The sequence below is a fragment of the Epinephelus fuscoguttatus genome, linkage group LG9, assembly GCF_011397635.1.
Source record: "Epinephelus fuscoguttatus linkage group LG9, E.fuscoguttatus.final_Chr_v1".
Taxonomy (NCBI): Eukaryota; Metazoa; Chordata; class Actinopteri; order Perciformes; family Serranidae; genus Epinephelus; species Epinephelus fuscoguttatus.
In genome coordinates this window covers 24953709-24979438 of record NC_064760.1, presented here as the reverse complement: position 1 = coordinate 24979438, position 25730 = coordinate 24953709, and the positions used below count along the sequence as shown (strand labels likewise).

The 25730-nt window shown below is 41.1% G+C and overlaps 2 protein-coding genes across 3 annotated transcripts; both read left to right on the top strand.

The window, feature by feature from the left end:
- The first annotated feature begins 1124 nt into the window (after positions 1-1124).
- Positions 1125-8963, top strand: ube2ka (ubiquitin-conjugating enzyme E2Ka (UBC1 homolog, yeast)). 2 transcript variants are annotated; one of them, XM_049585980.1, is made up of 7 exons: positions 1125-1474; positions 2109-2202; positions 2446-2504; positions 2636-2718; positions 3623-3722; positions 7332-7460; positions 7568-8963. In XM_049585980.1, exons 1-7 carry the CDS (start codon positions 1412-1414, stop codon positions 7640-7642), a joined length of 603 nt encoding a protein of 200 aa, XP_049441937.1. In that variant the 5' UTR covers positions 1125-1411; the 3' UTR covers positions 7643-8963. The 2 variants fall into 2 exon arrangements, with proteins under 2 accessions (XP_049441937.1, XP_049441938.1); XM_049585981.1 differs by lacking the exon at positions 2109-2202 and having other exon boundaries at positions 1308-1474.
- A 6785-nt stretch (positions 8964-15748) lies between these two features.
- On the top strand, positions 15749-24289 carry LOC125894396 (neuronal acetylcholine receptor subunit alpha-9-II). The gene is made up of 6 exons (XM_049585743.1): positions 15749-16104; positions 16709-16854; positions 18314-18468; positions 19292-19472; positions 19791-20142; positions 20386-24289. The coding sequence occupies exons 1-6, from the start codon at positions 16056-16058 to the stop codon at positions 21168-21170; spliced, it is 1668 nt and encodes a 555-aa protein (XP_049441700.1). The 5' UTR covers positions 15749-16055; the 3' UTR covers positions 21171-24289.
- Positions 24290-25730: the final 1441 nt, after the last annotated feature.

Below are 25730 nucleotides of genomic sequence, written 5' to 3'. Positions count from 1 at the left end.
TTGGGTTCTAAAACAGTGCTTCGAAAAAACGGAGAGAACGTTTACAGCACTAAACACATGATTTTAACAAAGTTTACATTAGTTCCCACTGACGGTGTTGCTATTTTATACTGCAGCTCAGAATAACATGAGACACTTGTGTGATGAGAACTAGGAAACAAAGATAATATTTCATTAGCAAAATAATCCACACACTTGGCTCCTGTTATTATAAATGCAACATCAGTCATTAACTACTTTTTCACCCTTTACGTCAGTAGCAGAAACAGTCTGGCGTTAAGTTTAAGTGTTTCATCTGACATATTCATCATGGCAAAAGATATTCAATACTAATGATACTGACATGTGATTTAAGACTCAGAAAACAGTGACTTTTTGGATAGTATTTTCAACATTTCTGTTATAGATTTAGAATATCAGAGTATCATTTACATCCCACACCACTGACATTTTTTCCTAGTGGCAAACTCTTTCATATCATTTGATATATATTGAAAACCCAGAGTTGACTGAACTAGCTGATAACCAGCTTTGTAGTACCGGTTATACAAAAGGTCAGTGTTAGGGTAGGTCAAGCCAGATAACAAAAAGATGGGTAGGTTGAACTGGCTTCGTAGTACAGGCCTTTACTTTGTGGAATGGACCTCAGGCTTTTGTTTCAACTTTTAACTTTCAGACATCAGAGGGTTAGTTTTAAAAATCTAATATCTAATTTATGGTGGAGGGAGGGTCACGCATTTTCCGCCAGTCCCTCAGAGGCTCAAGAAAAAATATTTGTAGCTGCATAGATGCAGGCAGAAACAGTCAGATAAACAAAACAAAAAATAAATGAATAAATAAATAAATAAATAAATAAATAAAATTAAGTAACACCCCAGCCGCCCCCTCCTCTGATAATTTAAGAACAGTCCCTTACTTGTTTGGGTTTGTTCTGAGATGACTTTTATTCTGCATTAAAATGCTACCTATAACATGATATATACCACCCCTGTAGGCATCATATAATTTTATAGCTCTGAATAATAATAGCAATACTAACAATAATAATATTGATGAATTACTAATCACGAACAGATCAGCCAATGGGAGGACGCGTTCAGGATGGCAATACAGATCACATGACCCCCTCTCCTCCAGACTGCATGCAGTTTGGTATTAAAATGTTTTCAGTACCACCAACCATTGTGTTGTTACACATTTGAGATGATAGACACACGCTGAGCGGCTTGAACGCGTTATAACGTCACGCTGATAACCGGGACTGACGGCGCTCGCGGCGAACAACGTTCCAACGGTTATTTTTGAGGTTGTATCCAAAAAGTGCAGAGCTACTGTAGGCAGAGCAAGCTAGCTAACGTTAGTCAGGTCGGACGGCGGCGAGGCCCCAACCGGACGGGAACACGGGGGAACCATGGCCAACATCGCAGTTCAGAGGATAAAACGGGAATTCAAGGAGGTGCTCAAAAGCGAAGAGGTGTGTTGTCACGTTTGCCTCTCAGTGTTGCTGCTTTCCTTGTTTATTTCTTTGCCTTCGGAGCTGTATGTTAGTGACGCGTCGCTGGCTGTCAGCTTTCTAATCACCCAGCTGCTAGCTTTAGCTAACTGTGTCAGACACGGCGGTGCATCCGGCTTCACAAATGGCTAATACAGCTAGCTATTAATATGCCACTGTGGGGGAGTTAAAGCCGAGGATGTTACTGTTGTTTGCCAGCAGTTTGCCAGGCTGTGGAAGCATTCCCGGATATAATTTAGCCTCGAGTTCATATTGCTAACGTAGCTGGCTAGCTTACCATGCCTTCTATGGTTGCCAAGCTAGCGGTGTTAGCAAAGATAGACTGGTGTGATCCGCGTGTAGTACTGAGGGTTTGCTCTCACTTGTGTCCCCCCAGATCTGCATAGATGCGTCTCAGCTTACACTAGAGCGCGTATTATATGTAGATCCGTAAGATGTGTGCAACAAGTTGAGGTCAACTTTGGCTAATGCTGCGGGGGGGTGTCAACTTCTGCTGCATAGGCAGGTTGGAGTTTGACAGCAAGCTAGTTTAACACTTTGCAGTCTGCCTGTGTGCTGAAGTCATAACCCCTCTTTGCCTTTTTCACTCTTTCAGACGAGCAAAAACCAGATAAAGGTGGATCTGGTGGATGAGAACTTCACAGAACTTAAAGGGGAGATAGCAGGGCCACCTGACACACCATATGAAGGTGAGGGGCTCGTTTAGACACACTGCTAACCTGTATGCATGGTGGCACAAGTTCTTTATGTGATAATGGGCATCACTGACAACCACTTTATTTTTGAGATGGCCTCACCAACTAACTACTTCAAGAGGCTTTTCATCCTTAATAATACAAACTAAAGCATCTTAATAGTCGCTCTTTAAATTCATGCTTGAAATAACCCTGTCATGATTCATAAATAATTGCGATACCTCTCATTTCTTCCAGGGGGTAGATATCAACTAGAAATTAAAATTCCAGAGACGTATCCATTCAATCCACCCAAGGTAGGGATTCATTACTGGTATTGTTGCTGATAAGCATCCATTTCCTTGAGGACATTAGCCTCAGAAGTTTTCCATTAACTGTGCTAATCCGCAGATGATTTTCTTCATACCCTTTTCATATAACCTCTCAGGTGCGGTTTATCACGAAGATCTGGCATCCCAACATCAGCTCGGTCACAGGTGCAATATGTCTGGACATTCTCAAAGACCAGTGGTGAGTGAATGTGCGCCAGCATTCCTAACATTCTTCATCCATCACACAACCATCGTGAAATACTTGTTCAGTCGTGTACAATGTCAGACCAAAGTCACAGCCATTTCTAAGTTGCTGTTCTAATGCCCACCTCTGTCAACAGTTAGATAACAACACAATCATTTTGTCAATAATTTCAACTTTTTAACTATAAAAATAGCCCCAGTATGCTTTGATCCAAGCTCCTACACACACATGAGCACAATGTAAAACATAGTTAAACAAAGTTAAGTAGATGAATGAGCCTGATGATTTGGAAAGCTTTAGTTGTTCTGATCAGTCCCAATAAGTCAAAGGTATTTGAAGACGTATTATGCAGGATTTCTTTAAAAACCACAATGTCTAGACTCATACAGGATTAATCCCTCTCACTCTTTACTTATGACCCAGTAAAAGTGTGTGATAGTGTATTTAACTGCAGAGACACTGCCCTCTGCCTGATTTTTTTTTTCTTATTGTCTGTGTTCAGGATGTTTATGGGTGTGTACCCTCACAGCGCTCAAGTGAAGTTGGGGCTTTATATAAAGGTAGTAACCAGGTGCCAGACCATAAGCAGCAAGCATCCAAGAGACACAGCGCCAAAAGAACTCAAATATAGTGAGGTGAAACGCCAAGGAGGGTGGAGCTTGAGTTGACTTTTACTTTCACTTTTGCTGGCGAGGGTGTTTACAAACATAAACAAACAGTCCTGCATAGCGTACCCCTAAACTAGCCGGTCCATTATCATGTTGAGTATTAAAAAATATTCCTCCGCCCTTCACATGCAGTAATGGACACTTTTGGGGAAGCACATCTCTTCAAGTCCTTCAGGAAAGCTGACCTTATTTTTGTGTTGCACTAAACAGTATCCTGTATGTTCTTTCAGGGCAGCAGCTATGACACTGAGGACGGTCCTCTTGTCACTACAAGCCTTATTGGCAGCCGCAGAACCAGATGATCCACAAGACGCAGTGGTAGCCAATCAGGTGGGTGTGCCTTTGTATTATGTTTTGACTGTCATTTGGCACTGATATGTATTTCTGTTTTTTAAACGTGTGTAATACTGTACTCACTTTCATCTGACACTAGATTTCTTTTAGGTATTTGGTTATTGTGATGTAGCTCAAATGTTGCTTGTAGAAGCTTCAGTTACCGTGAGCTGATGTCTGAACTCAGTGCACCAAGAGTTCAGTGTTTAATATACAGTCGCTTTCATAACCTCAGCATTTAGAGTGATATCCTGTTCATGTAATCCTGTTATAATTAGGGACCTTTATATTAAATTGAAAGGGTTCTTCCAAGGTAAATGACCAGTAAATTCCTTCACCTGCGTGGACATCATACCGACACTACTAATTATTGTTACTCAACATTTATCAACCACTAAATAGCTTCTGTACTCACACCCAAAATGTCACATCGCTGGAAGGATTTGTCAGAAATATAGTGTTAATTGATACTTGATTGTGATAGTATCATTTGGTCCTACAGTGGCACCTGCCAAGACAAACTACCTACTAGTGGATGGGGCTTGTTGACAGACTGCTGCAGAGCTGTCATCAGATGATAGTTCCAGGTTCTAGCCTAGTCGGTATTCGAAAGTGTGAGCATGTAGCTCAAAACATCACAAGGTGATTATTTAATCAAATACTTGTGTGGGCATAGTCTAGTGTAGTGTAGCAAACTCTATTTTTTTGTTGTTGATGATTCCAAATGTTTTGGTCTTATGTTATAGTATGTTGAATGTTATTGTGTCTTAAATAGTCGGTCAGACAAAGTAAGGCATTTGATGAAGTCACCAAGGGCCCAATGTGATACGGATTTTTCACTGTTTTCTCAGTTGATGCCACAGACTACTGGGAAAGACTGGCATTTAGAGCAGGAAGGTCCTCTCCTGTCCGCTCTTTCTTTCACTATGACATTTTTGCCTTTAATGACAATTAGAAGTGATGATGTATGGGAACAATTGGCAGGGAAAGATTTGTGCAAGGCAGGCTTCTAAGCCAAAACACTGATCATGATATGCCCCTCACACATCTGTCCCTGTCAGCAGGATGAATCAAATTCTTATTGACAGGTTTCTATAAAAAGCAGGGAGACATTAAATGCTAACCCTGAACGACAACTGCTCAGTTTTTTTATTTAACTTTCTTTCAGACACATAGACTCATAATGTTTATGGTGTTATATATATCCTGAATTTCATAAATTAGGGTTACAGTTGTATTTTTTGTCAAATGACTGACAAATCCCATCATCCACATGGCACACAATTCTCTCCTTGACTTGTACTAAATGATACATATTTCAAAACCTCAACTGTGAATATATATATATATATATATATATATATATATGTATATGTATATGTATATATATATGTATATGTATATGTATATATATATATATATATATATATATATATATATATGTGTATATATATGTATATATGTGTGTGTGTGTGTGTAATGTCTTTCTCATAAATATCACTGGAGAAATTATGAGATTATAACTTTATTTAGATACATTATTAGATGCTACCAAAATATTAGCATAGAGGAAATGTTGGCATTGATTGCAACCATAATGTTAATTGTTGAGTAGATTTGTTTGTTCAGATATATACATCAGGTTCACCTGTGTATGACCCTGGATTGTTACCTTAAATGACCTTAAATGGGTTGATGCATTATGCTTCTTTCTGTGCTGCACGTCAGCTAATTGATACATGTTAAATAATATTCAGTGCAGTGCTCAAAGCGTTAAACTGTTGTGAAATATCATGTGTAGGCAGTTAGCGGTTTGCCCTTCACCTACCTTTCTTATTGAAAAGATTATCCCACTTTATTGAACACATCATAACACCTACATACTGTCACTAATCCTTGTGTCATGTACTGTAGTACCGCTAATCTATTGCTTAGCAACCCACATCCCAATGAAACACACATGAAGGAATGAAATGGGGTTATGTAAAATTTAGTATGAGATATTTTTGTTGAGTAGATGTCCAGCCATGTTCATGTTGTTTACATGGTTTACAGTTGGTCAGAGCGTTATTATGGAGTAGAAACCTGAGGCAGTGTAGGTGGTGTGAAAGGTGTTGCACCTTAAGTTGCAGGGTTTCCCACACATCCACTTATTTGTGGTGCACCACCACAATATCAGCATTTATTGCCACATTTAGATTTTTTTGGAGCTGTGTTTCTCTCCCTCTCTGTCTCTTTCCTGTGGCAGAGTGTACTCTGGGCACAAACAGAGCAGCAGACTGCCAAACACAGTGAACATGAAACGTAAATATTCGGTAATTCGTAGGGGTGGGTGCTATATCAATTATACTCAGTGTATCACGGCTTATTCCATGTGGGATGTGGAAAATGATAATATCACGAACATGGAGTATACATTGTCACGTCATTTTTTTAAGCCTCCGGCATGAGACTCGTTTTGATATTTCGGTTCTCTTGCTCTCTCCTATGGCTCTCTCCCTCTCACAGACACACACACTAAGAAACACTTGCAAACATGATGCGTCCCACACACTCCTCCAACCATCCAGACCACTTTCTCCAGATTGATAATGTGTGAGTAGGCGAAGCGTGTGTTTTTGTATCTGCAGGGCTCCAGAATGCTACTATTCAGTCAGATTTTGTGACCATGGAGCACTATTGTGACTTGCAGATATTATTAATGTATGAACTGGAGAGCTGCTAGTTTGTTTCTAGCTCACAGTGAATAAATCCTCACGTTTGAAGGCGCCACGGTAATGGTTTAACTTTCTGCTAGCTGCTAACAACAACTGTTGACTGGAAGCTTCAGCAAAATCATCAACACTTCTGGCCCGAGAAAAGCTGGGTTTTTCAAAATAAAAGCGCCAGTGGTTCCGCTTTGATTTATTTAACTGTAACAGTACTACATTTAACTTTGTTATGACATTTCAGAATATCGAGATAAATATTGTGTGTTGCTTTATAGAGTTAAAATAATGCAATATTATTTAGAAGTCATATTGCGCAGCACTATTAATTCATATAGTTTTATCTTTTGTTTTCCAGCCTGCCTTTGATAAAAACGGCGATTCAGTGCTGAAAAGAAAGTCGGCTTTCACTCGACTCTGCAGTAGCTGCTTCTCTAATCTATCAATCTGATCTGATCAACTCAGATTGCTCCAGGCACAAACTGATTGAAAGGAAGTCTTGAGTGGGTTGATCAAACAGTTTAAATGCAAATAGTTTATGATGATGGAAAATCTACACCTGCATTTCATTTTCAAAATGCAAACACAGCATGAAAACACACTTCTGAGCAGCACTGGGCAGAAGTGACTGTCTGATGACTGGCAGACTGCAGCTGTATTCCTTCCTCTGACTGTCTCAGCAGCCTCAACATTTTGCAGAGATTTTTTTTTATTGGCAATCTGTTGTGGAGCCACACATACAAAAAAGTATAGACGGATCATAAGTGCATTACTCTTCTATATGTGTTTGGGGAACTAAGCTAAGTAGAAAAGCACAATGTTTCAGTTGTTGATGATGGTGTTCTGAACCCCTTTCACGCAAACTTAGTGTTGTTTTTCACGTTTGTTTATCACACAGTACAAGCAGAACCCAGAGATGTTCAAACAGACAGCGAGGCTCTGGTCTCATGTCTATGCAGGCGCTCCCGTCTCCAGTCCGGAGTACACACGCAAAATAGACAAACTCTGTGCCATGGGCTTTGAAAAAGTAAGTTTCTCTTAACTTTTTGTTCCTCCCCTACTGTGCTTTGCACTATTGAATCCTGCTGTAGAATAAAACAGTGTTTCTGAATGGTTGTTTTTTTTTCTTCCCAGAATGCAGTAATAGTGGCGTTGTCGTCGAAATCCTGGGACGTGGAGACAGCGACAGAGCTACTGCTTAGTAACTGAATCTTGACACCCTCTTCATCTTCCTCTTGATCCCTGTCCCCCCCTCCTCACACATACACACCCTCTCTCCTCCGAAATTCCCGCTGTCTCAAGGCATCTATTCCCCTGTTGCACCCTCTGTTTCAAAGTGGACTCCTCACCTCCACATTCCCCCCTCCTCCTTTATCCTCCCTGCTCATCACCTTTGCTGTACCACACTCCAATCAGTCGCTCTATGAGCTCTTATCTCTGGTTTCTTTAAGTTGATTCAACATTCCACTCAGCGCTACAATCAGAAATTCAACCACATCTTCGCCCCTTTTGAAGCAAATGCCAGACTTAAGACCCCGCCCGTGCCCGCCACTCTCCAGCTTTTCTGGCTGTGACCAAGAAGCGGCTGTCAGCGGCTTATCCTTGCCTATGCAGTGCATTTACCTTCATTCGTGAAAACCTTTGTAGGAGCGAGTCAAGCCATTCAAGGAGGCTCTTTTTGACGTGGTCATGATTTTTACACACTTATGGCCTGGTCTTCTAAACAGGGATTGTGCTGAGTCCTAGACTAAACACATTTTTAGATTGGTATGGTTCTGTCATTTCTTTGGGCAGTGTTCAACGTCACTACCAACACCTCTCACTGATCTAACACAGTAAACACTCAGTATTTTGGGGCACTCTGTAGTGGTATAGGCTGCTAAATGAGTGGTAAATTCAAATTTTCAGGACCCCTCTCATTATCTTGTTGCATGACATTTTGAGGTCACTATAAAGCGTAAACATGTATTCATGTTAAATTTGGACACTGAAATAAATTTGTGGGGAGTCTATACAGTGCACCAGGTAGCAAGCGTGGAGTTACACAAACACAGAATAGGACGAGGCTTGTTCCCTGTTCTGGAAGCCAGCTCTTAAAGTGTCACAGAGGTGTTCACACAGTAGCCATACTCATTTTCATACCACAGTCCCCACCCCCCGACGAACCCAAAGCTCCTGCAGCAAACCCCAGCTCCCATCCCCCACACCTGTTCTCGACATGGCTTACATCACCTGTCCCTTCCCTCCCCCACACATTTTTTAAAACTTTTATTTGGTTTTGGCCTCCTGCAGGAATACATTTGGATTCTTGTTTTTAAAACTGAAAGAAAACAAAACAAACAAATAATAAAAAAAGAAATAAAAACAAGTTCAGCAGTAACACAACCTGTCACAAGTCTGGATGGAAATAGTTCAAAACAAGTTTGAAAAATATTGCATCATCTTAACTGCGCCAACAGATAAATATGTCAAAAATGATTCATCTGTAAATAAAGATAATAAAGTCTGTGTAAATTAATCAACATCTTTCTGTGACATGTCTTTGCTGTGCTGTGTGATATTTCTCAACTGGAATAAGTTCCCCTCAAGGTAATGCTACTAACATTCAACCGGTATATCACAGTCAGCTTCTTATCAATTTAATCTCAGTCGTCATATTGATAAATAGAAAAAGCAGGTTATACTAGTTTAAACTAGGATGAGGCACTAAATTCACAAAGACCAACAGAATCTAAACCTACAGGGAATTATATTACCAGTGAAAATGGAGCAAGCGAGCCAATTTAGATGACGAATGTGCACGCAGAAGAACTGGCGAATGGGTTACGTATATTTGCCTTTTTTGTACAGTCGCACTTTGGACTCGTACAGTAAGATTGCGCTGCTGTTGCTTAAGGTGGTTGAGCAAGCACATATTTCAGTGCATTTGGAGCATCAACAAGGAAGTGATACAGGCCCTCATCTTAATGTTCAGATCACCTTGCTCATTGTGAGTCACGCTGAGAATAAGCACAATAACAGATGGCCTGCCTGGTGGCATGTTGTGCCATGCTGAACCTCTCCCAAAAATCCCTGGCAATCATCTGAATGCTGCATTTTAGCCTGCGTACTCACACCAAACAGGAAGAAGAGCTGCCATTGATGTGTTCATGTCTACGAAGCAACAGTAGTATGTCATGTAGACCCACCGAAGGATCTCGGTGACTATACTACAGTAGATTTAACTGCACAGCCCTGCACCTGCTGCACAGTAAACCAGCCTCAGGTTTCCCAGGCATCCCCAGTGACAAAAGCTCATTTTGTATCCCTTCCACTGGATGTTGGCATATCTCTCCGACCATCTGGAACTCCTCCAAGCATCCCAGAGCAGAGAGGACTCCTGTACTACACAGGGCTGAATACATGAGGCTGAAAAAAAGAGAACACTTCCTCCTGGCTCAATTAATGGCACTGAGATAATCACTCTGCGTGCTATTAAAATGCATGCCAAAGAAATTAACTCACTGCATTATTAAAGTAATAAAGGTTTCATAGGTCTGACTTCATCACAGCATACCTCCTTGGGTTCACTTTGTTCTAGACATGCTGCAATAGATTCACTTTGATGTTTGGACACATTGAAAAATAATGTTGGGAAAATATAGTGGCTATGATGTTACCGTGAGGTTATCGAGGCCTTTATAATCGTATTTGTTATGGCACAAGTGTAACATTTCTACTTTTAGATTAATGTTTTTATAGCTTAACTGTAGGGCAGTATGTCCAGTGTAGATTTTTTTTTGAATTTCTAGCAGGTTTTAATGAACCTCTAACCTCGCTTACTGATGACCTGTTTGACCTCCATCTTGCTGCAAGAAGCCCACAGAGCATCAAGGCCATAAAAACATTTATTAAAGGTTCAGTCTGTAGGATTTAGGGGCATGTTTTTGCAGAAATGGAATTTTATGTTTAGAATTATGTTTTCATTAGTTTACAATCACCTGAAACTAAGAATCATTGTGTTTAAGTTACTTTAGAATGAGCCGTTTATATACAGAGAATGTCCTTTCCATGGAGTCTGCCATGTTGTTTCTACAGTCACACAGAAGGCACAAATCAAACACTGGCTTTAGACAGGACTGTTTGCTTTTTCGTGTTGGCCACCTTACTTCTCCTACATGCTTGGCACATGGGAGAAGTTTCAGTTCTGCAACCTCACCGCTAGATGTCACTACATCCTATATTCTGGACCTTTTAAAATAGAGCATACATCTGAATTTGCAGACATACTGATGTTAAGTGAGAGATCTATAACCTTTTTTCAATGAGAAATCACAACTTCAGTGGAGGGCCTAGATAATGAATAAATACTAGCAGAGCAATTAAATATTGCTTGTTAGTAGCATTTCATTTAAAGTGTCAATGACTAATTACAACACATTAGTTTGTCTTTTTAGTTCATAAAATTGTCAAAAATGGTGTGATGACATTTGCTCTGTGTATACAAACGCAGATCAAAACCTTGTGTTGGTTGCTCGTGGAGAACAGGAAACAGGGTTGACAGGAAGGCCATCCAGGCACTCCAGAAAATACAGAAAAATGAGGAGGGAAATATTAAAAAGCCTTTATTGTTGTGGCTAAATCATTAAAAGAGACAACATGTTTTGACCACTGCAGAGGGGTATTCCAGGTAGGAGGTTCAACAAACTCTGAGTCTAATCCTGAACTCTGAGTTGACTTACCCTGAGATGTGAAACTCTGAGTATCTGGTTCCAGAACAGCTGATTTGAATTAGTTCAATCAACTCTGAGTAGGTACAAGCCGTGCACAACCACAATAAAAAGACATCATCAGTGGAGCCCCAATACCACGATTCACCATGGCAACCGGAGAGAAAAAGTGATCAACTTATTTTACACCTGTGGAAGTGGAGGTGTTCATGAATGCCTACAGCAAATATGAGCATGTATTTCATAAAAAAAAGTAACACCGCTAAAGCTGCCAAGGGAAAAGAGGCGGCATATGAAATTTAGCAAGCAGTATTTTTTTGACAAGACGGTGGCTTAGTGGGTAGAGCAGGTGTCCCAGGTTGGCTTTGCCGCAGCGGCCCAGGTTCAACTCAAGCCTGTGGCTCCTTGCTGCATGTCACTCCCTTTGTCTCTCTCCCCCTTTCACGCTTAACTGTCCTGTCAATGAAAGGCAAAAGAATCCACCCAGCAAAAATCTCACTCTGAACTGACATCAAAAATTAAGAGCCCTGCCATTAATTTACATTTAACCACACATAATTAAAATTGTAGCATACAGGTAAAAAAGAGTGGTTTTGAATAAAATCTGATTTCCATGTAGGTGCAAGTATCTCACAGGGGAAAAACACACTTGAAAGCAGCTTAAAATGAAATATAAAAACATCATTCAAACAGGTAAGGCATATTTTACTTGGTCATGACTGTACCTTTCTTTAGTTTTATTCATATTTGATTTATTGAACAAAGTAGCTTAAATAACCTGTCATTCAGTGGCTATGTCATTATGTACTGTAGGCCACCAATATCATACAAAAAGCTACCGTTCACAAAAAACGTAGCGCGATGCACATTTGCTCTGATGAGAGCGCACGTCTGTGGTGTGTCAGATTTGATATGTGTGGCAGGTAAATGATTGAACCGTACCGTTTTTTAATTAGATTCAAACAGATATTCATTGGGGAAAAACAACACATCTAAACAGGGTCTGAAGATCCTCTCCCAGCGTAAAGCATTGTGAATTAATTCTGCCTCGATATCGATCAAATTTCTGTCTGCCAGCTTGCATCAGGATCAGCAGTAGGGAGGAGACAGGGTGAACTCAGAGTTTTTTAAAGAAAACCTGCCAGCGAGCAGGTTAGGTTCACAGAGTCAGTTGCCATGGTGATTGACTCTGAGTTTGACTTACCTCTCTTTCTGGAACTGAAAACCCAGAGTTTCCCTCATTTCAGGGTTAACATACTCAGAGTTTTCACTAAACCCGCTTTCTGGAATACCCCTCAGGTCATTGTCAAGGCTTTCAAAACATACAACACAGGTATGGCCCCACCTATATAGTGGCAGGAGCCAATCAGAGGCCATCACATGACCCATATAATTGCATGACAGGTGAAACAAATAGACAGTATTGAAAAATAAGTTAATAAAAAACATACAGTGGCGTGAGATGACATACCCTGAAAAAATAAATATAAATATATACACACTTATCTTAAAATGGTGACGCTTGTAGAGAACAATGACAAATCACAACAACCAGTATATCCTCATTGAGACCAGGATACTTTACAGCATCCAGTTGATGGATCCAAAAAGCCTCCCTTTAATTAAGTTCCTGTATTCTGTCATCCCCTAACCAAAGGTGTAATGTGTTCAGTGCCCTCTATGTGTAATAAGGAATCATTAGTTGTACGATGTTCACTTAAATGTCTAGCCATGGGGTAGTCGCAGTTTTTTGTTCTGATGGCATATGTGTACTCAGCAAAGCGATCCCTCGGGCATCTTTTTGTATGGCCTATGTAGAAAAAGCCTGATGTGAGTGTCACAATTTACCCATCCAAAGTGTTTTAAATAGCTGATCTTCTGTGATCAATACTCTATAAATGATAAAATATATAAATAGGAGTTTGTACTGTGTCTTTTCCCTCCATATCTGGTGCACTTCTTTGGTGCTTTTTCTGATCTTAAAGGAAAACGTCAGCCCCAAATGATCATTTATATGTCACTTACTCACCCTGTATTCCATTTGAATTCTGGAAGAAAACGCTTTTCTCTCATACCTCTGCAGCAGAGGTGTCAGAGTCTACATGGGCCGGACCAGTAAAACCATTGCATAATAACCTATAAAACACCTCCAAATTTTTCCTTTTTTGTGTTCAAAGAAGTACATTTTAAAAACACTAATCCATTTACAAAACAGATGACAAACAGTCTGTGATGTCTCCAGAAGAATAAATGCAATTGAAACACATATCTCTCAGTTTTTCCACAGTCGAGTACTCACTGTCTGATATATTTCCACTCCTGTGTCGTAATCCTGATGTCACCATGCCAAACTAAAGTGAAAGAAAGAACTGTATTCTGGTCGTGGTGAAAAAGCCTGTAAAGCAGCATTTTACATGATGAAAGCTAGTCACTGTTAAACATGCTCCTGAAACCTGGCACCTCTTTGCCTTCACAAGTACATCAGTATTAGGTGTGTGAAGTCAACCAGTGGGCCAGATTGGACCCTATGGCGGGCTGGTTCTGGCTCCCGGGCCGTATGTTTGACACCCCTGCTCTACCGTCCAAAAGAAAGAATCCAAACATAGAAAATTCTTGATAAATTAATTAAATTAAATTTTTATTTGCAACGTTTAATGTAAAAAAAAACAAAAACAACTTGCAGACAGGGCCTCAGGTTGGCTGAAGATGAAACTCTGTGCCATCATTGTATGTGCCACTTTACAATTAGCAATCATGACTATTGTTATATATATACACACACAGCGCCTTGCAAAAGTATTCACCCCCCTAGGAATTTTTCACGTTTTAAAACCTCACAACCTGGAATTAAAATGTATTGTTTGAGCATTTGCATCATTTCATGTACAGAACATGCCAACAACTTTGAAGATGTGAAATTTTTTTTTTTATTGTGAAGCAAACAACAAAAAGGCCCAAAAACAAAGAACTTCAGTGTGCATAATTATTCACCCCCCTGAAGTCAGTACTTTGTAGAGCCACCTTTTGCAGCAATTACAGCTGCAAGTCTCTTTTCATAAGTCTCTATGAGCTTGCCACATCTTGCAACTGGGATTTTTGCCCATTCTTCATGGCAAAACTTCTCCAGCTCCCCCAGATTGGATGGTTTCCGCTTGTGAACGGCAGTCTTCAAGTCAAACCAGAGATTTTCAATTGGATTGAGGTCCGGGATTTGACTAGGCCATTCTAACACATTTAACTGGTTCTCCTTAAACCATTCAAGCGTAGCTTTAGCAGTATGCTTCGGGTCATTGTCCTGCTGGAAGGTGAACCTCCGTCCCAGTCGCAAATCACAGGCAGACTGAAACAGGTTTTGCTCCAGAATGTCCCTGTATTTAGCACCATCCATCTTTCCCTCTATGCGGACCAGTTTCCCAGTCCCTGCTGCTGCAAAACATCCCCAAAGCATGATGCTGCCACCACCATGTTTCACTGTGGGGACGGTATTCTTGGGGTGATGGGATGTGTTGGGTTGCCGCCAGACATAGCATTTCCCTTTGTGGCCAAAAAGTTCAATTTTAATCTCATCTGACCAGATCACCTTCCTCCATACATTTAGGGGGTCGGCCACATGCTTTTTGGCAAACTCAAAACGTGCTTTCTTGTTTTTAACACTAAGTAAAGGCTTTTTTCTGGCCACTCTTCCATAAAGCCCAGCTCTATGGAGTGTACGGCTTATTGTGGTTCTATGGACAGACACACCAGTGTTTGCTGTGGAACTCTGCAGCTCCTTCAGGGTTACCTTTGGTCTCTCTGTTGCCTCTCTAATCAATGCCCTCTTTGCCCGGTCTGTGAGTTTTGGTGGTCGGCCCTGTCTTGGCAGGTTTGTTGTGGTCCCGTGTTGTTTCCATTTGGTGATTATGGATTTGATGGTGCTCCGGGGGATCATCAAAGATGTAGATATTTTTTTATAACCCAGTCCTGACTTGTATCTCTCTATAACTTTGTCCCTGACTTGTTTGGAGAGCTCCTTGGTCTTCATGATGTGATGCTTCTTGCTAAGTGGAGTTGCAGCCCATTGGGGCCTCTCAGAAAAGGTGTGTTTATACTGACACATCATGTGACACTTAGATTGAACACAGGTGGACTTCATTTAACTAATTCTGTGACTTGTGAAGGTAATAGATTGCACCAGCGCTTTTTAAGGGGCTTCATAGCAAAGGGGGTGAATTCATATGCACATGCCAATTTTCACTTTTTTATTTCTTTAAATTATTCTTTTATATATATTTTTCTCATTTCACTTCACCAACTTAGATAACTTTGTGCAGATCCATCACATGAAATTTTCAGATGAAAAACATTTAAATTACAGGTTGGAATCTAACAAAATAGTTAAAAAGCAAAGGGGGTGAATACTTTTGCAAGGCGCTGTGTATATATATATATATATATATATATATATATATATATATTCACATCTATGAAACCAGCCCTAATATTAATGTATGTATGATTGAGTGATCCATTTCCTTTTCTTTTCTCCTCCTTACTGTCCTGGTGTTGGCAGTGTGTTGTAGCAGCTTGCCAGCAGCTCACCTGGCTGCAGGCGTTTGACTGACAGCTGAATAGCCCAGTGTGTGGTGAGGCGATGATTTGTAGGCATCCTGTTTCTCTCGGTCTGCTGCTGCTATGTGATAGCTGGAGTTTTATTCCGTGTCTCAGTCGGCAGACACGCTGCCTCCCCTGCCAAGCGGTACGAAGCCAGTCTGACTGCGAGGATGGCCAGATGAAGTGGTGCCCTGCTATCTGCAACTGAGTTCAACTGGGGTTGAACGGGCATCATGTAGGCCTGTTAGGGGATGAAACCAAAGGGCTGATAGATTGCTGGCTGCAGTTACCTTGTATAGCTCTCTTCTTGGAGGTGTTAATAAATGCTCAAGATGATTCCAATAATCTGCCTGGCGATGCTGCTTCCTGAAGGTGAGTCAGACGCTCCTGCTTGCAAAGAAATGATGTCTGTGCTGTTTTTAATTAGTTGAAGATATCCTGTTTTTAGCTCATACACACACATGCTGTTCCTTTGGTTAAAAAAAACATGAGGTTTATTACATTAAATGGATATACTGTGTGGGTGAAATGGCACAAGACGCTGAGCAGTTACATTGACATTTAATTTTTCATTTGGCTTTAAAACCATTTCACAAAAACTATTTAAAGTATCTCATAAAAGCATCAAAATTTGCCTGCTCAAAACTTTTGGGGCCCTCTCTTAAGGATTTACGAGGAGGGACTGAAATGACCCAACATAAAAGGTAAAGTAAAAGGTAAAAGTATTTCAGGCCTGAACATGGATGACATTCAAGGGAAAAAAGCAAAATTAGACACTTTAGCTGTTTTTGAGATTAACTGAGAGGCACAATTAGAATAAACTGAAGGAAAATACTGTTTAAACTTAGTGAGTTTTTTCATGGTCTTCATAGTGATGACAGTCACCTCAGTACTGGTACAAAATATACATTAAAAAACCACTACTGTTTTGGCAAAAGCATGAAAATGACTGATGACGACATCTCTCCCTCCTCAGTGGCTCACTCGGCTCAGGGTCACTATGCCCACAAGCTTCTGAGTGATTTGATGGAGAATTATTCCAGTGCTCTGCGGCCTGTCGACGACACGGACCTAGCCCTCAACGTCACCTTACAGATCACCCTCTCTCAGATTAAAGACATGGTGGGTACTGCACATCTAAGTTCTTAAGTGTTCATTGTATGTGTAACTGTAATTACTGCATGCAGTATATTTATTGGATTAATTTAGTCACTTAAGTCAGTGGTTTTCAAACTTTGTGTGCCCAAGGTCACCTAAGGGCAAGCTGAAATCTTAAGGCACAGCTGTATATCTGTGCACAACAGACTTTATGTCCCCGTTGCCTCAAGTGAGAATACTGTCCTAACCTGACATTGTTTTGCGGAGGACAGAGGTCAGTGTAAGAGGCCCAGGTTATCTTGTGCTGCAGCTTAGTGAAGCTGGATACATGCCATCTTGCTGTGTGTTGCTGTAAATTAAATAAGACAAAACAAGAGAAACTGTAGTTTGCTTATTATCGGCAAGCCAGAAGGGCTGGAGAACGCCACCAAACAAGAAAACAGGGTTACATATGTGCTGTACATTATGACAACATATTAACGATCAAAATAAACCAAACAGAAGTTTCTTGATGTTTTTATTCAGTTGAAACATGTAAAACTCTGCAGGTTAATATGTCAAGCATGCAGAGTTATGAAAGATGAAGATATATTTTTTAATGTTCTTCTGGTGCCTAATATGTGACTGTTTTCAGTAATTAACCAAGAGCTCATTCCTCATTACAGCACCATAACAAATTAGTAGTCAGGGTAACATTTCTTGGATGATCAATCAGTCACACTGTGCCCCTGCTTGAAATAAAACTACCTCATTGTATGCCCTGGTGATGTTACTCTGGCAGAGATGAAATAAATACTGACACCATAGATACACTGAACTAAGAACCAAAACACGAATATGTTGAATTTGTTTTCATCATTGCTGAGACCAAAGGATGAGTTTGAGCATATGTGTATGAATGACAGACAAACCTCCTACTGTACAGCTCAGCCTACTGTTACTCAGCTGGCTCAGGTTCCTGTTCAGGTTCAATGCCGTGTCATCCCGCAGTGAATAAGTGCTCATGTTGTGCATGTGTGTGTGTGTGCGCTTGGAAGAGAGGAAACAGCTCTCCGTCTGAATGTCACGTCTCTTTGGTGCCTGAGTGTGACATGTTAGAGAAGATAGGAGTGAGGGGCCAGGCGACGGATAGGTGTGTGTGTTGGAGTGTTGTATTACGTAAAGCGTTTATGTTCTCATTGGTTCGCTTCGGTGAAGCTCTGGCATCGATACCAAAACCACCCCCACCCCCGCTCCCACCCACGTCAGCCTGCAACTGTGCTCATCCACCTGATATTGATGGACAGGTCTGGGTTTCAGCTGTTGCGATAATGTGAAGCCCTTGTAATGCTCATAGAGACTTAATGAGAGGGAGGCCAAGATGATCCCTCTTCAAACTGCTGTTAGTATAAAACCCTGTGTGTGTGTGTGTGTGTGTGTGTGTGTGTGTGTGTGTGTGTGTTTGTTTGTTCTCATTCTTGTCATTGTGTTTATGTGTGTGTAGGATGAGAGGAACCAGGTGCTGATTGCCTACCTGTGGATCAGGCAGACGTGGCATGATGCCTACCTCAGGTGGGATAAAGAAGACTATGACGGGCTGGAGGTGATTCACATCCCCAGCAGCCTTGTGTGGAGGCCCGACCTCGTCCTCTATAACAAGTACGCCCGTACGTCACACACACAAACACAAACACACACACATACACACACCCTATGTTGCAGTTTTCATCAAACCCTCATTGCAATACATTAATGACAGTTATTGCAGCATCATGTTAAAGACTAATTCCAGGAAACGGCAAGGTTACACACATTCACCCTTGGGAGTTTACCTCTTCCACAGCCTTACTAGAGCTCGTTTTTGTCACTTCCCTCACACATTTAACACAACATATAAGTGACAGTAAAAGTTGAAGATACTGTGTCAGGATTAGGCATCTTACTGGGGATAGGGGAAGCAGGTGTTGGAGCGGTTACCTCCGCCAATGATGTCGGGTCTCACGTGAGCCTTTCAGGCTGGTGTACTTGACAAAAAACAATCAATATTTCTCTTAATTTTGAATTACCGGCATGTTCTAAGGTTGTGATGTCACCTGAGGAGGAGTAGAGAGGAGTACTACACAAAAACACACAGGGTGACAGACCTGCTAAATGTCAGGCCACTGACTAATGCGACCAATTAAAATGTTTAGTCACACTTGACAGTCTGGAGCCCTGCTCACTAACATTACTCAAGGGGCACTTCACTAATAATCTTAATAATACTGAGATTATCTTTATTGTTTTACAGTAATAATCTTATACGACTGCTGAGTAACAAAGGCCTCAAGTCCCCAAAGTACAGTTTAAATAGATTAAAACAGAGTAAAGGACTGAAATCAGCAAAAACACCTAATATAAATATGCTTGTATATGTAGGAAAATGTGTGTTTATAACCGTATGTGTATGGTCAGTATGTATCAACTTTTCCTCCTCCTCCAGAGCTGACGATGACTTCTCAGGGCCAATGGACACCAACGTGAGGCTGCGCTATAATGGCGAGATAACCTGGGATGCTCCTGCTATCACCAAGAGCTCCTGTGTGGTCGACGTCTCCTACTTCCCCTTCGACAGCCAGGAATGTAACCTGACGTTTGGGTCTTGGACCTACAATGGCAACCAGGTGTGTAGAAAAACCGGTACACATGCGAACATACTCACCTTATATCTGATGATCTCTGTCACCTAAATTTAGCAGGTCAGTTGGCTTAGCTAAATGATACAAGACTCACTCAGGTCTAGACGAGGGGGAAACTAAGACTGGTCAGCTTAAGACATCAGACTCACACATACTCTTGCCTTTAGACTCATAGTTCAGAGCTGTTCTCTCTGTGGTCATATGAATGTATGTGCATTTGCTGAATGTGTTTTTTGTTGGAAACGTGGGTGAAGCTGGTTGTGTGCCTCCTTTACACCTACTCATCGATAACCCTAATTCCAGGTAGACATCATTATGGGCATGGACAGTGGTGACCTGTCTGACTTTGTGGAAAATGTGGAGTGGGAGTGCCACGGGATGCCGGCCACCAAGAATGTCATCATGTATGGCTGCTGCTCCGACCCGTATCCAGACATCACCTATACGGTGCTCCTGCAGCGCCGCTCCTCCTTTTACATCTTCAACCTCCTCCTCCCCTGCTTCCTCATCTCCTTCTTGGCTCCTCTGGGTTTCTACCTGCCTGCAGACTCTGGGGAAAAGGTTTCCCTCGGAGTGACCGTTCTCCTGGCTCTCACTGTGTTCCAGCTGATGGTGGCTGAGAGCATGCCTCCATCTGAGAGCGTGCCCCTGATAGGTGAGAGTGTGTTTGGTTTGGATTGAAGATTATCATTTAGATACATGTCTGTTAAAGGGAAACTTCAGTATTATCAACCTGGACTTTATTTCCCCTGGTTTTTTATGTCTAAGTGAGTAATGGGCACGCTGACAGGCACAGATAGCTATTAGATGTGTCTGAAAACGTTATGGAAAGGACCCTCAAGAGAAATGATACATTACTTTTTCTTTGCTTCTGCTTTTGTTCTTATCTGTCACACAGGGAAGTACTACATTGCCACTATGACCATGGTCACAGCCTCCACATCTCTCACCATCTTCATCATGAACATCCACTTCTGTGGTGCAGAGGCCAAACCAGTCCCTCACTGGGCAAAAGTTCTCATCATTGACTACATGTCCAAGATTTTCTTTGTTTACGAGGTGGGTGAGAACTGTGCCTCTGCGTCCTCTTCTTCCTCATCTTCCAACTTCCCACAGGACGACAGCCGTCACCAGCACCTCAACTCTCACGTCCATGCAAATGGTAAACCAGGGGGGCACAGTAGCCGACAGGAGTGGCAGGGTCGCAAATACCCCAGACCGCAGACCCCAAAGCCGCAGCACCACCCCAGAGTAAAAGCCCAGCACCACATCACCAGAGAGGAGCGGAGCCACTTGTCCAGCTTTGCACCTGGAAAATACGAAGGCTCGAATGGGAAAATCCCGACAGGTGAATGCTACAAGGAAGACCAGAAGGTCCCCTGTTACCCCGACGACCAAAAGCTTCCCTGCTGCCCCGAAGACAAAAAGCTTCCACCTCATGGCCCCACTGTTACCTTCGGCCCCTGTCTGTTCTGCAGCCATGCTAGTGGCTTCCCCGGTGTGGACACCAAGCTGGTGCGCAATGTTGAGTATATTGCCAACTGTTTCCGGGAGCAGAGGGCCACGTGCGCCAAAGGGGCGGAATGGAAGAAGATTGCTAAGGTGATGGACAGATTCTTCATGTGGATCTTCTTCGTCATGGTCTTCCTCATGAGCATCCTCATCATTGGCAAGGCCCCATGAAACTAGCTGTTTTTTTTGTTTTTTTTTAGATATTTGACTCAATGAACTCTTTTTAGTCAAATAAAAAGGGACTATTTATTCTTTTTTATAAACATGTAGGTAGAGAGATATATGGATTTTGTAGCTTTTTCTTTATTTAAGGGATAGTTTGGATTTTCTCGAGGTGGGGCTGTACCTAAAAAAAAAAAATCATTGTCAGTTGAAGTATACACTATATTTGTAATATATTTCTACTGCTTTACCTTGCCATCAGACAGCCATTTCTGATAGGAAACTGAAGCTGTTATCTGTGCTCTCTTTAGTCATAAGACTACTTTGACAAAAGCAGTAATTTTACCCTGCAGAACACAGGAGTTACTGGTCTGTTGCTGTCTTGATCAGTTACTTATTGGTGACTTTGGTGTTTGTAAGGGTTATTTTGGAATTACCAAAGTCACACAAACTAAAGTTACTGTTTTTGTCAATGGAGTCTGGTGCCATAAGGCTTTAGCTCCCTGTCAGAGAGGGCTGTCTGACGGCAGGGTAAAGTGGTAAAAATATAGCGTACACTTAATCTTATATTGATCTTATAGGTGGCCCCAGCAGTACATTGGTCTGCTCCGTGGCTGCTTCTCAAAACTGGTGGAATTGTACCTTTAATAATAACATTATATATTACAGTGATTAGAAAACAAACACATTTTACTTTGCCTTCACTGTATATAGCACCTTTCTAGTCTTCTGACCAGTCACTACCAGGTCACTACATGTCACTTTCACTAATGTGGCCTAGACTACCAGACAGGGTGCTACCTGCTACTCATCTTAAATGCACTCACACCAATGGAAGAGCCATCGGGAGCAATTTGAGGTTCAGTATTTTGTCCAAGGATATTTCAACATGTGGACTGGAGAGGCCAGAGATCGACCTGCTGATAGTGGACGACCTGCTCCACCTCCTGAGCCACAGCTACCCCTATCTTTGGCCATGGACATACAACACATGCATGTATCCTTGAACATATACAGTGTTCAAACTCATGACTTCTTACACACACTGCACATAATTTAGTATCCTATGCATGGCAACATTACAGCCGTCATCTATAATGAAGCAAAATAGTGGTGCAGAGAACTTATAATGAAAGGGGCATTAGTAGCTATTACGTTTGTAAAACACTCTGCATGCACTTTGGATACTTTGCTTCCTACATTATATAATCCTTAACATCTCTACTGACAGCATGTTGTAAATGTACAACTTATCACCATCCCCATCAATCATGGCTTTGATATACAAGCTCTTCATCATCTGACTGTTGAATACATGTGAGGGCATCTTAAGTTAAAATATGATGAGTGGAGACAGCACATGTCTTATTCACTACTGTGAAATCAGACGCCTGGGGGCTGAGAGACACGGCGTCAGCGCATGCTCCGCATCCACAGAATCATTTCTGTGTTCAAAATCATCCGGTGAATAGTTAATGAGCAAGCTTTGTTTGTAGCGCAGCCAGAGCAGTGAGGATGTAAGGTAATATGGAGCATCAATTATGCAAGCTCACCCCCCTCTTCTAAAAACCCCATACCCTGAACTTGGAAAGTCAAGTCAATGTCTGTGTGTATGTGTGTGTGTGCAAGGTGAAAGGAATAGAAAAGAATAAAGAACAATAAAGAAGGAATGGAAGCCTAATATTGTTGATACCAGACGTGGACTGTAAACTACATTCATTCAAGTACTGTAATTAAGTTTTGAGGCACTTGTACTTCACTTAAGTATTTACATTTTAGTTTATATTTCTACTTCACTTGATTTCAGATGGAAATATTGTATTTTTTTGTACAAGACTTGTGTTGCATTTATAAGTATGATGTATTGCTATAGGTTTTGCTCCTTTCTCACTCCTATACCTCTTTTAAAATGACCTACTGCAGTATGTAGGGAATACAATAAACAGAAGAGTCAGAATTGTGCTAAAGAAAAATGAATTTTTAAGCAATTATCCCTCCCACAGTTTTCACCACAGTCCCTCCATCACACAGTAGAGGGCGCTCATTTCCCACATACCATTCAGGTAGTGGCTGCCCCAAAGATTACTGTTTGAAGCTGCATGTGGCAACATGAGAGCACAAGATCTGCACCTCAGAATTATTCCCACAGTTTTTAAATTTCACTACTGAGAGGTGAAAAAAAGGTGTATGTGTTATTTATTAGTCCTCCGTGTTATTTTATGGCAACAGACTATGCATCTTATTCCCTGCAATTCCATAATTAAATCTGGAGGCTGTAAATAAAAGTGAGTTAGTGTGTAAAAAATGCTGGGGCAGCAGGCAGCATGCCTGTTGATTGTTCTGTTGAGTCTCTGCAGCGTGGGCTCTGTTGAGCAGAAATCAGATGGGCAGAGGAGTGAGGAGTCGCTGTTTTTTTTTTTTTATCCTCCTCTCCAAAGTGATTGTCATGCTGAAACACGATGCCTTTGATATAAGTGAGAATATCTTACATTTTCTGTCCGAGGGAAGCCGACTGCATTGCTTTCCATTAGTGCTCAGTGAGCCGCAGGGGCCACAGCAGGCTGTAATCACCATGGGAGACCAGGAGAAGTGTGAACCATGTAATTTGGACAGGCATAGCAGCCCAGGCACTGAGGGAAAGACTGCTGGGGAAATTACCAAGTGCTTTACAAAATTTTATGTGCTGAAGCATTAGTTATCACCCTTTAGATTTGCAAACAGAATGGGAAAATCACTGCGATGATAGGCTCGGCAGTGTATTCACCAATGACTAACCAGTGTTAGAACAGAACTAAGTACTTTTACTCAATTACTGTTCTTAAGCACAATTTTGAGGCTCTTGACATGATCATTCCTATTTAATGCTTCTTTATAATTCACAAGATATTTGCAGATTAAGCTTTTACATACAAAATAGGCTATTCAGTCATTTAAACTGCCCAGTAGAATTAGCTCCATCTCAACCAGGTACAACAATAACATGCTGTGGACACTTCATCAATCATAGTAATACAATAATATATTGAATAATATAAGGGGACATTTTGCATAATGCCATGTAACGTAATGTATATTTTACTTGTGTTACTTCACTTGGGCTATTTTTAAATTGCTGTATTGCTTGTACTTTGTCCACCATTGAAAATTTATACTTTAAGGTCGAGCCTGTAAGATTTAGGGGGATGTTTTGGCAGAAATGGAACATAAAATGATTGTATATAATCACCTGTAAATAAAGATAGTTATGTTTTCATTACCTTAGAATAAGTCGTTTATCTACATATGGAGCAGCTACTCTTTCACAGAGTTTGCCATGTTGTTTTAGTAGCCCAGAACGGACAAACCAAACAGTGGCCCTAGATAGAGCATTTACATTTTTGCAGTTTCGCGTCATCCACTGTAGTTTTCCTACATGCTTGGCACATGGGAGAAGTTTCAGTTGGTTGCAATCTGCAATTAAAGGCAATGGTCGCTACATAATACAACACATTAGACCTTTAAATTGCACATTATTCTGTATTCTATTACAAGGAAAGGGTAAAAATGTTATTTAGAAATTTTTATTGGGCTTTGAAAGCATTTTGAAAAATTAAAACAGTGACATATTACTACTTTCACTTTACTATTGTGTAGGTGTGGGGTCACTCACTGATTTTTTTTGCTGATTTTTTTTCCCCCTTTCACTTTACATTTGAAATAGGTTTGAGTTCAAATACATAAAACTGCAAACAAAGGACACATTATTCAAAATATACCAAATTAAATGACATGAGTGTTATTGAGAGCAAATATGGAGGTGTCAGAAGTACAGTTTGATGATATATTTTTGTGCAGACTGCATGGTTAAAGTATAATTAGAACCATGCTGCGTTCAATCAAAATATGTGTCTGGTGTAATGTATGTAAATTTGAGTTTTGCTTAGACATACAGTAGCTGAGATGGAATAATTGCAGTGTTAAGTTGAAAGCACAGGTTCCCAACCTTGGGGTCCTGACCCCCACTAGGGGTTGCCAAAAATTCACAGGGGGTTGTGAGGCCTTCTTAATTTTAAGGTGTAGGAAAAGTTGTTATTAAAATATACAGTGGGCCTATACAGTATCTCTGCATTTTGTGATTGCTGTGGAGGAAACAAAATGAATTTGTTATTTTTTTGTGGTGTAGATTATTGTTCAAGAACACAGGCTATATTCACAGAGCCTTTACTTTCTGCTAATGAGCCTCGTCTTGCAGTTAAAAACCACCTAAAAGCTAATGGAACAATGGCGAAGCATCAGGGAGAAGAAAACACCGAATTTGTCAGTCTAAAGCCACAACGAGACAAAATCGTTTTAGAACGTTGCAAAAGAAATTGACAGCATTGCGAACTGGATGTCTGAGCTTGACTCAAGATGGCCGATGGTGTCGCCTGCAACTCAGCTGGTCAAATCGGCAGCAGCTCATTTTTAGTATGTAAGGCACGTTGCCTGTCTCAACAGCCAATCCGCTTGTGGTGAAGTCCGCTGGTCAAGTCAAAATGATTGCAGACGGTGAGTTCAATTACTGCGGCAGGTGCTCTGTCCCCGCTGAGC

Bases quoted from the DNA above. Each gene is read 5' to 3' on its own strand.
- ube2ka (XM_049585980.1), top strand. From the start codon at position 1,412: ATGGCCAACATCGCAGTTCAGAGGATAAAACGGGAATTCAAGGAGGTG. The intron at 1,475-2,108 runs GTGTGTTGTCAC...TCACTCTTTCAG, and splicing joins AGGTGCTCAAAAGCGAAGAG to ACGAGCAAAAACCAGATAAA. The intron at 2,203-2,445 runs GTGAGGGGCTCG...CATTTCTTCCAG, and splicing joins ACCTGACACACCATATGAAG to GGGGTAGATATCAACTAGAA.
- LOC125894396 (XM_049585743.1), top strand. From the start codon at position 16,056: ATGCTCAAGATGATTCCAATAATCTGCCTGGCGATGCTGCTTCCTGAA. The intron at 19,473-19,790 runs GTGTGTAGAAAA...CCCTAATTCCAG, and splicing joins GGACCTACAATGGCAACCAG to GTAGACATCATTATGGGCAT. The intron at 20,143-20,385 runs GTGAGAGTGTGT...TCTGTCACACAG, and splicing joins TGAGAGCGTGCCCCTGATAG to GGAAGTACTACATTGCCACT.